We start from the raw sequence: 12909 nt of genomic DNA, 5'->3' as shown, positions 1-12909 counted from the left end.
ATCATTGATTTCAATTTTGACACCAATAATTGTGATTATTATTTTCCCCATAATTGAGCAGGCCTAATAGTTATTATTCTATCATCTATTCAATTCCCCTATCAGTTGACCTCTAATATACACAATGTAAACCCAAAATGAGTACTGCATATTATATACAGACATGTGCACTGCCATTATATGGGCTGAAATAGATGTGGTGCAGTATAATAGAGCATTATGCTGCTGAAAAATATTATCTTTTGACCACCTGTTAGTGCTGTGCTAAACATATCTGACTGCAGTCAAAGCAGAATAAAGTCTAGGAGTGACACTGTACAGCACAAGTGACAAAAGAGCTTCTCTCTGGGTGAAGTCACTGTGAATTCTTGCGTGCGAGCTCAAGTTCCTCTATATGTGATCTGCGCGATTATGTACACAACGGTGAAAGGAAATATGTGGCCTAACAGCGGTGTGCGTGCAGTGGGGCTGATTTGTGAACAGTGCGAGTGACCATGAATACGTGCATGAGCGTATCTGTGTGAGGCCGAGCATGTGTTTGCATGTATGAGAAAGTGTGCGTGACTCTGGTTCTCTTTGTTTTCATATGAGCCTCATGTGATGCAAGATGCTGTGTGACTCTACACGCGGACATGCATATGCATGTGCGTGTGTGTGCATGTGGTTTTGTGTGTGTGTGTGTGTGTTTGAGGCCATCTGTTGGTCAAGCAGACAGGCTGTATTGTGTTTAGTGCACAGGTTAGTGATTCATTCAGTGACTGGAGGACTAAGTGAACCACATCTAGAACTGTCTGCGTCGACTGGCCCCACGACATGTGGTGTGTGGAGAGGAGGAAGGGACAACAGTGCAAGGGGAAACAAGTTTAAAAACAAGGCCAGGGGTGTCTCATAAAAAGAAAACCCAAAAAAGTCACCTCACGCTTATTTAAAGAGCCTTTAATCAAGACGTCTCAAAGGGCTTCACAAGCTTATGTTAGACTGAAAACAACAACAGCTCCTCAAGTGAGCAAAAACACTCACTCACTCACTCACTCCAAAAAAATCTAATGGGAGAAAACCTTGAGAGGGATTACAGCCTTAATAGATGCCATTGGGCTAATGACTAAATAGGAAAACAATACAATTTGATTGTGCAAGGAGTGCAAAGACATAAGTAATAGTATGTAGTTTCTTGCTCATGTATATGATGTAAATGCTTACGCGACGTGAGCAGATCTGAGCAGAGTTTTGCATCTTGCCAGTGTAGATGGAGACGATACGGCGGAGCGTATTCAAGTTTTCCGCTCTGGAGGGTGGTTTCAGATTTTTGCGTGTAAAATTGCGAGTAAAATTGTTTGATAATGAGTGAGGGAGTAGTCAGGATGCCCGTGAGGTCAACTGTACCAACCATTGTCAGAACTTATGGGCCAGTGCGTTGTTATTGTACAGTAAAAATTGTTTTCGGCCTTTTTCTGAGTAAAAAAAAGACAACTTAATTTTGAGGCTTCATTTCTCAAAAATGGTAGAATAGAATAGAATAGAAATACTTTATTCATTCCCGAGGGGAAATTGTTTTGACACAGCAGCAATCCAAAACAAAAAAATATTTTAAACATAAAAAGTAAACATGAAATGTAAAATGTACAACAGTGAAACAATATGCTAGTAGAGATACAGTAAAATCTTTGATAATGAGTGAGGGAGTAGTCAGCATGTTCCCGAGGTCAACTGTGTCAACCACTATCAGAACCTATGGGCCTATGTGTTGTTATAGTACAGTAAAAATCATTGTCTTAAAATCAGCTCGATTGATTGTGCTTGTATTAATCACACAGAAGTCTAATTCATGTGCTCATCATTTTTAAGCAGCAGTTACTGGACACCTGGACCCAACTGTGTGGTCAGCAGTCCAGGGAGTGAACTCCTATCAATTTTTTTTTCTTTTTATGGCTTTTTTAGGATTGTTTTGGGGAAAAATATGAAATAAAATGGTATGACCCCCTTCTGTTATCTTTGTGGGAGCACAGCCCAGCCACAATCGCGTAGTTTGGTATTTGGAGCGTGGTGGATTTGAACCAGCCACAGCCGGACTGGCACAACCTTGTGGTTGCCAACAAATCCACCATGCCACGAACCCTTTTGATAATTGGGAGAAGCTCTTGGTGGTTTTCAGTCTTCACTTTGGCTGTGGAACCTTAAACCTTCAAGTATCAAGGAATTGAACCGTCAACATCAGAACTGAAAGGCAGCTCTCTAACCAGTTGAGCTAACTGTCCACACTCTTCCTCAGGTTTTCTTAGACCAATCTACTCTCAGTGTAGAATATTGTGCTTAAAAAGTTGCTTCATCTAAGATTTGAACCCCTGACCTCAGGAACTCTAGTCTTTGACTAAACCACCCAAGCTATTTGTCCTCACGTAGAATCTATTAAAACGTTGGACATCTTTAAATAACAGATGACCCAAAAACACCAAAAAACATCACACTGATGAAGTATTTAAGAATGTCTGTGCGGGATGCTGGCCTTAGTGCTCTTGGTTAGTGCTCTTGCCTTTGAAACAAGAGGATCTGGGTTTGAGACCCAGGTGGAACAAGGATCTTTCTCTATGGAGTTTTTCATAGTGTCCCTGTGTGTGCGTGGCTTTTCTCCAGGTTCTCAGGCTTCCTCCCACAGTCCAAGAACATGCAATATGGGGATTAGGTTAATTTGTCACTCTAAATTGACCAACTGACCTGGTCAATCAGGCTGAGGTCTGTGAAGTCATGGGTAATCTACTATTGAAAGACTTCTAAAGGTGTGAGAGTGTGTTGAATGTTCTCTAAAACTCCATGCATAAAGGTTTGTGTTCCAAGCGGGGCTTGAATCCTGGTCCTCTTGCTGCATAGGCAAGAGGACTAACCACTACACCAACCATGTTGCCCATGTTGTGGGACAGAAGTTCTTAAATATTTCATCAGTGTGACCTTTTTTTTGAAGTTGTGGGTTCTATTATTGAAAGACTTCCAAATTGTGTGACAAAGGATACAAGGACATATAGCTCATGTGTCAAAGACTAGAGTTCCTATGGTCAGGGGTTCGAATCTTGGATGAAGCAGTTTTTTAAGCACAATATTCAACACACAGAGTGGATTGGTCTGAGAATACCCTGAAGGAGAGTGTGGACAGTTAGCTCAGCTGGTTAGAAAGCTGCCTTTAAGTCCTGATGTTGACGGTTCAATTCCTTTATAGTTTAAGGTTCCACAGTGAAGACTGAAAACCTTCTTCGAGCTATCGAAAGGGTTCGTGGTGTGGTGGATTTGTTGGCAACCGTGAGGTTAGACCAGTCTGGCTGTGACTGGTCTAAATCCGCCACACAAAGAAAGCAGAAAATGTCGACATTTAAGAAGTGTCTCTGAGGTTTTGAGTTCAACTCAACTTCTGCACTTCTGTCAAACTTCAGACCAAAATAACAAGTTAAAAATACCAGCAATGTATTGCTCTGCAGCTCAGTAAGAATAGCTCCTGCTGGAAGAACAAGACTTGGATGTCTGAGGTTGTCAGTTCAAGTCTTATGAAGAACTTAAGTGTTTGAGTTCAGTCTTCAAAGTAAACAGTCAAATTCTCTAAGAGAACCTGAAGAACTGAAGAGCTCAGTGGACAAGAACACTGCTGTGAAGTCTTGAAGTCATAGGTTCAGTTCTTGTGAGGAGCAGGTGCTTTTAAAGCTCCACATCCAAACTCAAGATTAAAAGCAGTCAGCAATCCTAGACGAAGGCGGCCTGTGTGGTGTGGTGGCTTTGTTCCAAACCATAAGGTTGTGTCTCAATAGTGAGGTGGCAGGTTCAGTTCCCATCCCCAACCTTGCAGTTGTTCACTGGAACAGACCAAACCTAACCTCTTGCTGACTGACACAACACACCAGGTGACCAACCCCAAGTGCGTCGTACCGCCCAGTGGCCAGCAGTGAGTCGTACCGCCCAGTGGCCAGGAGGGCACGAGTGAGTCGTACCCCCCAGTGGCCAGCATGTGTCAGCTTGCATCAAGTTGAGTCACACATGGTGTTGGAGTGTCAAGATACCTAACGGCCACACCTGTAGAGTACAACAAGCAAAACAGTCGGATAGGTGGTGGGGGCCGAAGGCCCCCACCCCCATCCAACTGTCTTAAATCCGCATTAAGACAGTTGGGTGGTGGGGCCAAAGGCCCCACCACCCAACTGTCTTAATGCGGATACCTTTTGCTTCACAGTGTAATATAAAGTATTTGACCTTTGACCCTTCCCCATCCTCACCACCTGCCCTGCCCCATTCTCTCCTCACCTCTCACTACCTGCCCTGCCCCATCCTCTCCTCGCCACCTGCCCTGCCCCATCCTCTCCTCGCCACCTGCCCTGCCCCATCCTCTCCTCACCTCTCACTACCTGCCCCTGCTCCAACCTCACCCTCACCTCTTGCAACCTGCAAGGCTGTGGAACTGAACCGGTGACCTTGTAACTCACACATTCCTATGGTTGTGAACAAAACCACTGCACCACCAATTCCTGCTGTAATTAGGACTTTTGGTCTCCTTTCAATCTTCACTTTGGCTGTTGACCTCTAAAATATCCTGGTCCTCACAAGAACTGAACCTATGAGCTCTGGACTTCACAGCAGTATTCTTGTCCGCTGAGCTACCTGCAACTTCTCTTCTTCAGGTTCTCTTAGAGCTTTTGACTGTTTACTTTGAACATTGCACTCAAACAGTTCACCATAAGACTTGAACTCATAACCTTTAACATACAAGTCTTATTCTTCCAGCACGAGCTATTCTTACTGACCTGAAGAACAACACGTTGCTGGTATTTTTAAATTCTTATGTTGGTCTGAAGTTCTAAAGTTGGAGGAAATTCAGTTGATTGCAAGAGTTGAACTCACAACCTCAGACATCAAAGAGACCTTCTGATGGTGTGAGCCATTCATGCTGATGATGATTCTCTGACTAACTTGGTGTACTTAACTTTCTCGTCCAGGTCAGAATTTTGAACATTTTGAGAACAGTCACTTGGGGGTTATCATAAGACTTGAACTGACAACCTCAGACATACAAGCCTTGTTCTTCCAGCAGAAGCTATTCTTCCTTTGCTGCAGAATAATACGTTGCTGGTATTTTTAACTTCCAGCATGATGTTGTTGATTAGAATTTTAAAAAGTGGTAGCAGTTGTGTGTTCATGTGTGTGGGTCAGGACTGGTGGTGTGGGAGGGTGAAGGAGTGGTGTGGGAGGCTGCCGCAATAAATGAAGGAATGTCACTGTGTAATTGCATGTGCTGTCAGGGAAAGGGGGCCCACTGAGAGGAAACGGGGTAAAGACGGGGTAAAGAGAGGTGCACCGGGCAGCTGCTCTGCCCCAGGGCTCTCCCCAGGAATGTAACCCAGCACATGGAACAGCTGCTGGGGCTTCTCAGGCCAAAAGGGCAGGGATGGCACCAGAGGGCACACACACCACACACACACATATGCACGTGGTGGTGAAGAGATCCAGCTAACTTAGACCTGTTAGTTACTAATTTTAATAGTGTATTTGGGATGTACAGTAAGAGGAAGTGGAAATCCTGTGTTAGACAAATTAAAATGACTGTGTGTGCAGAGTAAATGTGAGGATTTAAAGATGCCATGATTTAAAGATGCTCTCTCACGTGTGAGCGTTGCTTCACTCTGCAGAGACTGAGAGGCGGAGTCTAAGTGGCCCGTCCACACGGAAACGGGTGTAGGTGAACGCGCATAATTGGCATTTCGTCCACACGGAAATCGCATTTTGGGTAACTGTATTTTTTACAGTAACGGGTCCCAGAGTCCCTTGCGTTTTCATGTAGACAGCGAATACGCTACTTTAGGAAACCGGTGAAGTAATTAGTCCCACGTCTCTCTTTTGCGCTGGCATTCACTGTCTCTGGATTCGTCATCGTACTCTCGTGTTCAAAGATTATCCGTCAGTTGTGGCCAACTACTGTCGATGAAGAGTAACTAAAAACAGACTGAAGAGACGCTGGATATCACTAGAACACGTCCTGTCCCCAGTGACTTCAGACACGGGGGGGAGAAGAAAAAAATAAAAAAACAAGTGTTGAAGATTAACAGTGAAATTGAATCATAAAATAAAGGGGGGAGAAAGCAAAACCTATTTTCAGAGACTCTATTTTTTACTTGAATGAACAGACGAGTGATTGTTCTTTGACTCTGTGTCTGTGTGGTCACGGTGTTTCTCTCTCTCTCTCTCTCTCTCTCTCTCTCTGTGTGTCTACAGTCAGACTCTCCTGCCCTACAGTTAGGTGAAGCTCACTCGTGTGGCAAAGTTCCTTCTCGGAAAGTAGTTAAAATGATGCTAGAAGGTCATGACTCGACACTGTAGTTTGGTCTGTTTTAAAAAAACGGCAAAGTTTAAAGATTGTTTACTTTTTTGCTCCAGTTCCGTGTAGATGTGGCCTAAAGTGTACGCTTCAAGTCAAGTCAATTGCATTTTATTTATATAGCCAAACATCACAAATACTTCACCATCGACACCCTCTGTCCTTAGACCCTCACGCCACAAAAACCCTTGTACAGGGACAAAAAATAAGAGCAACAGAGGGATCATGTTAGAGCTGAAACAATTACTCGATTCATCGATTACTAAATTCATCGTCAACTATTTTGATAATGGATAATCAGTTTGAAGCTTTTTTCATGATTAAAACAAGATTTCTGATTGTTTTAGCTTCTTTAATGTAAATATTTTCTTGTTTCTTTGCTTCAGATAACAAAGAAATCATTAAAAACTAAACATTTTGGTTTGTGAGCAAAACGATTCTAAAAATAATCGTTAGTTACAGTTCCAGATCATGTGCAGATGTGCAGTAGGTCTCACATGTGCAGAAACAAGACGCTTCTCACAACTTGTGACGGACACACGTTAAATTTTAGGAACTGAACATGAACCCAGAAAGTGAGCTGTCAGAGAGAGGAAATCCTCCCCCTGACTTTGGCTCGGTGTAAAAGCATATTAAAAATGTAAAAGCTACAATGACATACTGTGAGCGTTTCTTAGTTGTCACGCTGCGTACACAGTTTGAGGGCAGCACAACACTTCTGACACAAAGTAGAAAAAGAAAGAAAAAGAGTGGTCATACATTGACAGAGCACAAAAGATCCATTTGGCTCCTTTGTCGAATGCTCAAAATAAATCTCTGTACAAGAGCTGTAGAAATGCCCAAAGCTGAAAAGGAATGAATCACCGAGAAATCCCACGCTTGGATGTTGTACTCTCCAAAGTTAAGACTAGTTTATTGTCCTGAGCGTGGAGGAGATAGTTATGGAGGAGATTGAAACACCCACAAAAAACAGCCAAGGGAAACTGTCAGGCTTAAAAGTAGTGACAGTGCTTTAAAAGATTTTTCATCCGGAATTTTTTTTTTATCGTTCTTCGGTCTCTTTTATCATCCTCTCTCCGTCTCCTCCACAAGACTACAGCCCATAAACGCGTCTGCGCAGGTGTACCCTCAAAGCAGATGATGAACGATGATGGCTGCGGCAGGGACAGAGCTGGTCTCTGATCTCTCCTGTAACCGCGGCAACAGAGCTCCCATTGATCCTCTGTGAGAAAGGCCAGGCATTAGATTTCATGCGCACAAACAATACACATGCACACATACAGCACAAACATACACACACACACACACACACACACACACACACAGAATTAAGTCAAACTATTATAACATGACCTTTACATTAATTCCTCTGTAAAGAAACGCTGTCATCTGTTATTTCTGTAAATTCTGGATGAACCCATTCACTGTCGGTGGAACTTCCAGCTTTGTCAGATGAGCCGTTTGTCTTTTGTTAGTCGTGCTGAGGCAGAGCCATGTTTGAGTTTGTAGCCCGAAGCACAGAAGGAAAAAAAAAAGAAAGAAAGAAACAAAGATATAACTGCCTTTGTTTTATGTGTATAGCACTGAAGTAAAAGTACTACTATTTTGATTTTTCAATTATACTCAAGTTAAAGTTAAAAAAAAGTAGCTTCTTTACTTTTTTAACAAGGTTGTGGTTCTTTTCATGAATTGTTTGTAAATGAAGGCAAACCTTTAAGTGCTGACAAAATAAAATATGTCAACACAGTCAATATGGGCCAAAGGTCACAAAAAAAAAAAACATACTTAAGAAAATTACTTTAAAAAATACAAGTACACAAAAAGACCAATCTAAGTATTTTACTTTCCACCTCTGGTATTAATAGTGTGTAGTAATTTAACCCTGTAATATCTTTTATTATTGACTGTTAAAAGGTGATTATATGCAGTTTGGTAAAGGTTTCATGTTTTCACCTCCGTTAGCTTTAAATTGGCAACACTGACTTTTGTTTTTAATTGTCTCCTTAATCATTGTTGTCTTCTCTATGACTATGTGCTAGTCTTTAATAAGAGGTGTTTGATATGAGGGTTAAAAAAAAAAAGAGATTCATTATATGTGTTTTATTGATTTGATTTATTCTTTTTTTGTTTGTCCTCCAGGTGAGACATCGCTGGTGTGAACTTGTGGTCAAACATGGATATGGTCAGGCTTATGGGGACGTGGAACACTTCCTGGTTCATGACCAAGTAAATACACACTTTTTCCCCCCTCTGTTTTACACAATGAAAACTATACCCGTCACATGCTGTTTCACAAAAAAACAGAACAGCTTTAATATAACAAGAAATAAAAGTACATGGTTGTGGTGTGTGTGTGTGTGTTCCAGGCCATGGGTGTGTATCTGTACGGTGAGCTGATGGTTCACGAGGATCCCGGGCAGCAGGCTCTGGCTCGTCGCTGCCTCTCGTTGGTCCAGGAGGAAATGGACCAATCGGCACGCCGGGTTGTGACGGAGATGATCCTGTAACAATCGAGGTGACGTGAGTGTCAGCCGTCGTGTCCTTGATTTGTTTCCTTTGTTAAACATTATATGGAGAGAAATGACGCCAGCGGGTGCGTCTACAGAAAATGTGGGTTTAACCCTTTAACACCTAAGCCTCAAAATGTCCGCCTGGACTTCTCTGCTTATTTTTATCCAGAACATGACCTGAGAGTAAGTGTTCTTGCCCATTTTTCCAGACTATTTTGAACTTTCAATATCTGGTTTTTACATAAAGAAAAACAGTGCAGTTGAAATTTGAACAGTATAAATCATATTTACTACTTTAATAAACACGTTTGAATGTTTAAGGTTTAAAGGGTTAAAGATTCAAATTCAGGGTTTTCACTTGCTATAAAGTCACCGTTCACTTCTTCTTCTCAATCTAAATGCCTTTGATTTGATCCTTTAGAGACAACTTATCAAATGATACCGATGTAGTTATTGTCATTTTGCAGTTGTTGTTTTTTTTCATTTAAAAAGTCAATATTTATAGCTCATAATCCTACCCTTTCATCTAAAATGGCTCCTGTAAAAGGAAAGTTTGCGGTGGATTGATCCTGATTCCATCTGCCGCCGCAGACAGTCCACACTCTAGTCCACTTGGCTACCTATACTGCACATTCCTTCCTGATCCCACTGAGTTTGTGTCTATGTGTGTGTGTGTGTGTGTGGGTGTGTTAGACTCAGAATGGGGCCTTTTCCGCGGTTTCACAGCAGCGCCGTCAGGATGTGTTTGTCAGAGAAGGAATTCAGGAATGTGTTCCTCAAACAAACGAAAGAAAAAGAGACAGAGAACGGGTCAGCAAGCATTTTCTGGTTGTGTGTGTGTGTGTGTGTATGAGGATGTGGGGTGGTGAGGTGGGGGGGGCTCAGGACAGACTCTGCTCCATGTGGGGTGATTTCTTTTTTACACCCATGACCTTGAAATTCCTCCCGTGTGTGTTTGCATGACCACGACTGTCAACCGGCGGGCTTTTGGGTGAACAGTGTGGGGGGGGGGGGGGTTTATTGGTTTCAGACTAAATGGAAGGAAGAGATAAATTTATGGCTTCGAGACAGAATGACAGAGAGGGGAGGAAGAGAGAGAGCGGAAGGGAGGACTGGAGTGAAGACAGGTCTCTTTGAAGCTGCTGATCTTTTCATAACAAAGCTGGAATATCTGACACTACACTTTAAGAAATGTGAACAGTCAATTATATAAATCCTGGCTCAAAAATGTGCGTATAGTGAGGCAAGTAACCTGACTGTTCTTAAAAGGCTGTTAAACATAGTAGGAGAGTAGTAGTAGTTTGTCCAATTTTATCTTAAAATTTACTTTAAAACTTTCTTCATTTTAGATATTTCTATAAAGTAAAACATCTAATCTTCATATTTCTCTTGTCCAACTGACCCGAAAGCCACAAAGATCAAAACGCTCAGTGATGAAATAGTGACCAATCACAAACTGAAATGAATGTATAAAGAGAGTCACCTGACCTTAACTTGTTGTTAAGCTGTGTTATCATCTCACGCGTTCACACAATTCAGCGAGTATGAGGTCAGACGAGGCGTCTGTGAGCTCGGTCGGCGTCGAGCGGCTGAACACTTCACCAAAACAGATCAACCTGAGCGACTTACAGCGCTAAATCCTTTTTTAGGCCGCGACCAAGTCACTACAAGACAGCCTTTTATCTTCAGACGCAAACACACACACACACACACAGAGAAAGAGACAGACAGACAGACAGACAGACAGACAGAGAGCTTTATGCGTTTGCACAGGATGTTAAAGGCTTTCTCGACAAGTGCTCAGCATCTGGCTCAGTCCTGATAAATCGCTCTCACACACACACACACACACACACACACACACACAGACGTAGCGCCTATCTGTCTGTGGCTGCAGATCTCATGTCATCACTCTTCACCTCCTCTCTTCTCCTCCCCATGGAGCTACACCACAAGTACTGGAAAGAAAGAAACGGAACAGCACAAGGAGAAAAGAAAAGGAAGAAACAAAGCATTTAGAGATGAATGCGCTAACTTTTACTGCTGCTTCCCTTTGGACTGAACCAAACAAGCCTCTGTAAACATCAATGGATCACGGTGGTCAGCTGAGCTCAGGTCCAAATCTCTCTCCAATTAAAATGATGGATGAACAGATCTGCTCGCTGCTATTGCATATTACACTGTGGGGAGATGGATTTATGTTTAGTGCTCGGTGTGTGTTCCCCTGTTGTTCTTTCTTAAGTTGAGCAGTTCCTCTTTTACGCCCCCCCCTCTCAACAATACACAGACCACAATACGGTGGGGGCGCACAGTGGAAACGGCTGACGGAGAAGGTTTTAATTGAAAACAACATGTCTCTGAAGGCGCGCTCCCTGCTCTGTTTTTAAACCTAAAAAGCACAATCTTTTAAAAGGAGAAGGGTGGTCTCTTCCCATCCTTTCTTTTTCCCCTCCCCGCGCACTCTCTCGTTCTTTTCTTCCCCTGGTACATGCCTCTGGAATCCCTCTTGATCCGCTTAATGAGGGGCATATCGCTGGGTTAGCCAAGCGTGGCGAATGGGAGAGGAGGAGAGGGGCAACCAAGGAAAAACTGTGTGAAAGTGGGAACGAGGACCCACAGGTCCGGTCTTTCGTGACTGTGCTCTGATGGCAGACGTGGGGGAGAATAGAGAAGGAGAAAATCGCCAGAGAAAGTTAGATTTTTCATTTTGGAGTGGGGTGCAAATTAGTGGTGGACTAGACGTGGATGAGGATGTTCGTAGAGAGAGAAAGAGAGGGGGGAAAGAAAAGACGGAAGATCTTGTTTTTTCATGTCTGGGTTGTGAGGGTTCCTGGCGTGCTGATTTGTGACTTATGATAAAATCACATTGCCAGGGATTACCACACAGCCCTGACCCAGCCGTCTGCTATGGCAACCACAACTCCTCCTACACACACACACACACACACACACACACACACACGCTCATCGTCATCCCCTAAAAAATAAAAAAATAAAAATAAAGAAGACATGATTATCTAAGTGATTGTGTTTGAGGGGGTGATGATTTGCAAGTGCGGAGAAAAGAAAGGATGATGAGGGAGCCAGAGGATCTTGATGTATGTGTGTGTGTGTGCGTGTGTGTGTGCGTGTGTGTGCGCATCACTCGGTCAGACAGGCAGTTTTGTATCCTCTCTCCACGCAGGCACAGAGCTTAGCTGATTGGTGAACAGTGATTGATTTCCTCTTTGTTCACAGTGGCTAAGTTCTGCACCTGAGGAGAGCATGACCCAGACAAGCAGACAAAGGAAGACAATGACTCGGTGTGAAAGAAGCAGAACAATGGGCCTACAGTAGTGTGTATGTGTGTGTGTACATGTCTGCAGTAGGCCGTGAGGACACATTTGAACTGAAACCTATCTTTGTGAGGACACTGTGACCTTATGAGGACATTTTTGCTGCTCCACAATTCTTTAAAGGGCATTTTGATTGGTTTTAGGTTTGGAATTGGGTTTGGGTCAGAGTTGGATTGAGGCATTTCGGTGTGATGCTTGAGGAAAGGTGCTAGGGAATGCATGATGTCTATGAGTGTGTGTGTGTGTGTGTGTGTGTGTGTACAGTTGAGCCTTATTTTCCCACTTTAACTATCTAATGTGTGCTTGTAGACTTCAATCACAGAACTCCTCCACCTTTGTCTTCTGTTTTCTCACTCCTTACTTGATTGTCCTGCATCCCCTTTCACCTTCCACTCCTACCTCTTTTCTCATTTAACTCTCCTGCTTTCCTTTCTCCATCTCCGTTGTTTTTGGAACTCAGCACTGAAAAGCTTGACTGACTTTCTGACCCAAACACAATTTAACACATGAGCCTCCTTAAAGTCCCTGTAAAGTGATAAAAACATCACTTCTGATTTCTTCACCCCACAGGAAGTGATTAAAAAAAGTTGCTAAGGGTTTAAAAAAATGTGGTTTTAAATCATGTAATCATTTGGCTTCATTCTCTGCTCTGAGGCTGTGGCAAGGGACACTCTACCTTCACTGTCCTGTCCAATAAAGCCAAAAAAAAAAAAACACTTAT

At 42.9% G+C, this 12909-nt stretch overlaps 2 protein-coding genes across 5 annotated transcripts in view; one reads left to right on the top strand and one right to left on the bottom strand.

Annotated features, from left to right (window-relative positions):
- Nucleotides 1-12909, top strand: part of aopep (aminopeptidase O (putative)) — a 73206-nt gene that overhangs the window by 57303 nt on the left and 2994 nt on the right. Inside the window, exons 16-17 of one of the 2 annotated variants that reach the window (XM_058636061.1) lie at nucleotides 8483-8569; nucleotides 8710-8858. In XM_058636061.1, the coding sequence (XP_058492044.1) occupies nucleotides 8483-8569; nucleotides 8710-8850 (228 nt within the window). In that variant the 3' untranslated portion in view covers nucleotides 8851-8858. Of the gene's footprint in view, nucleotides 1-8482; nucleotides 8570-8709; nucleotides 8864-12909 lie in introns of both variants that reach the window. The other variant, XM_058636060.1, reaches the window with a different exon arrangement.
- fancc (FA complementation group C) overlaps nucleotides 8705-12909 on the bottom strand; it is a 34519-nt gene continuing 30314 nt past the window's right edge. For 2 of the 3 annotated variants that reach the window (XM_058636064.1, XM_058636066.1), the window contains one exon: nucleotides 8705-8844. The gene's annotated coding sequence lies outside the window, so the exon portion shown is untranslated. Of the gene's footprint in view, nucleotides 8845-9262; nucleotides 10812-12909 lie in introns of those variants that run through there. The other variant, XM_058636065.1, reaches the window with a different exon arrangement.

The sequence above is a fragment of the Solea solea genome, chromosome 8, assembly GCF_958295425.1.
Source record: "Solea solea chromosome 8, fSolSol10.1, whole genome shotgun sequence".
In the NCBI taxonomy this organism is placed as follows: Eukaryota; Metazoa; Chordata; class Actinopteri; order Pleuronectiformes; family Soleidae; genus Solea; species Solea solea.
This window is presented reverse-complemented; position numbering and strand designations above follow the sequence as displayed.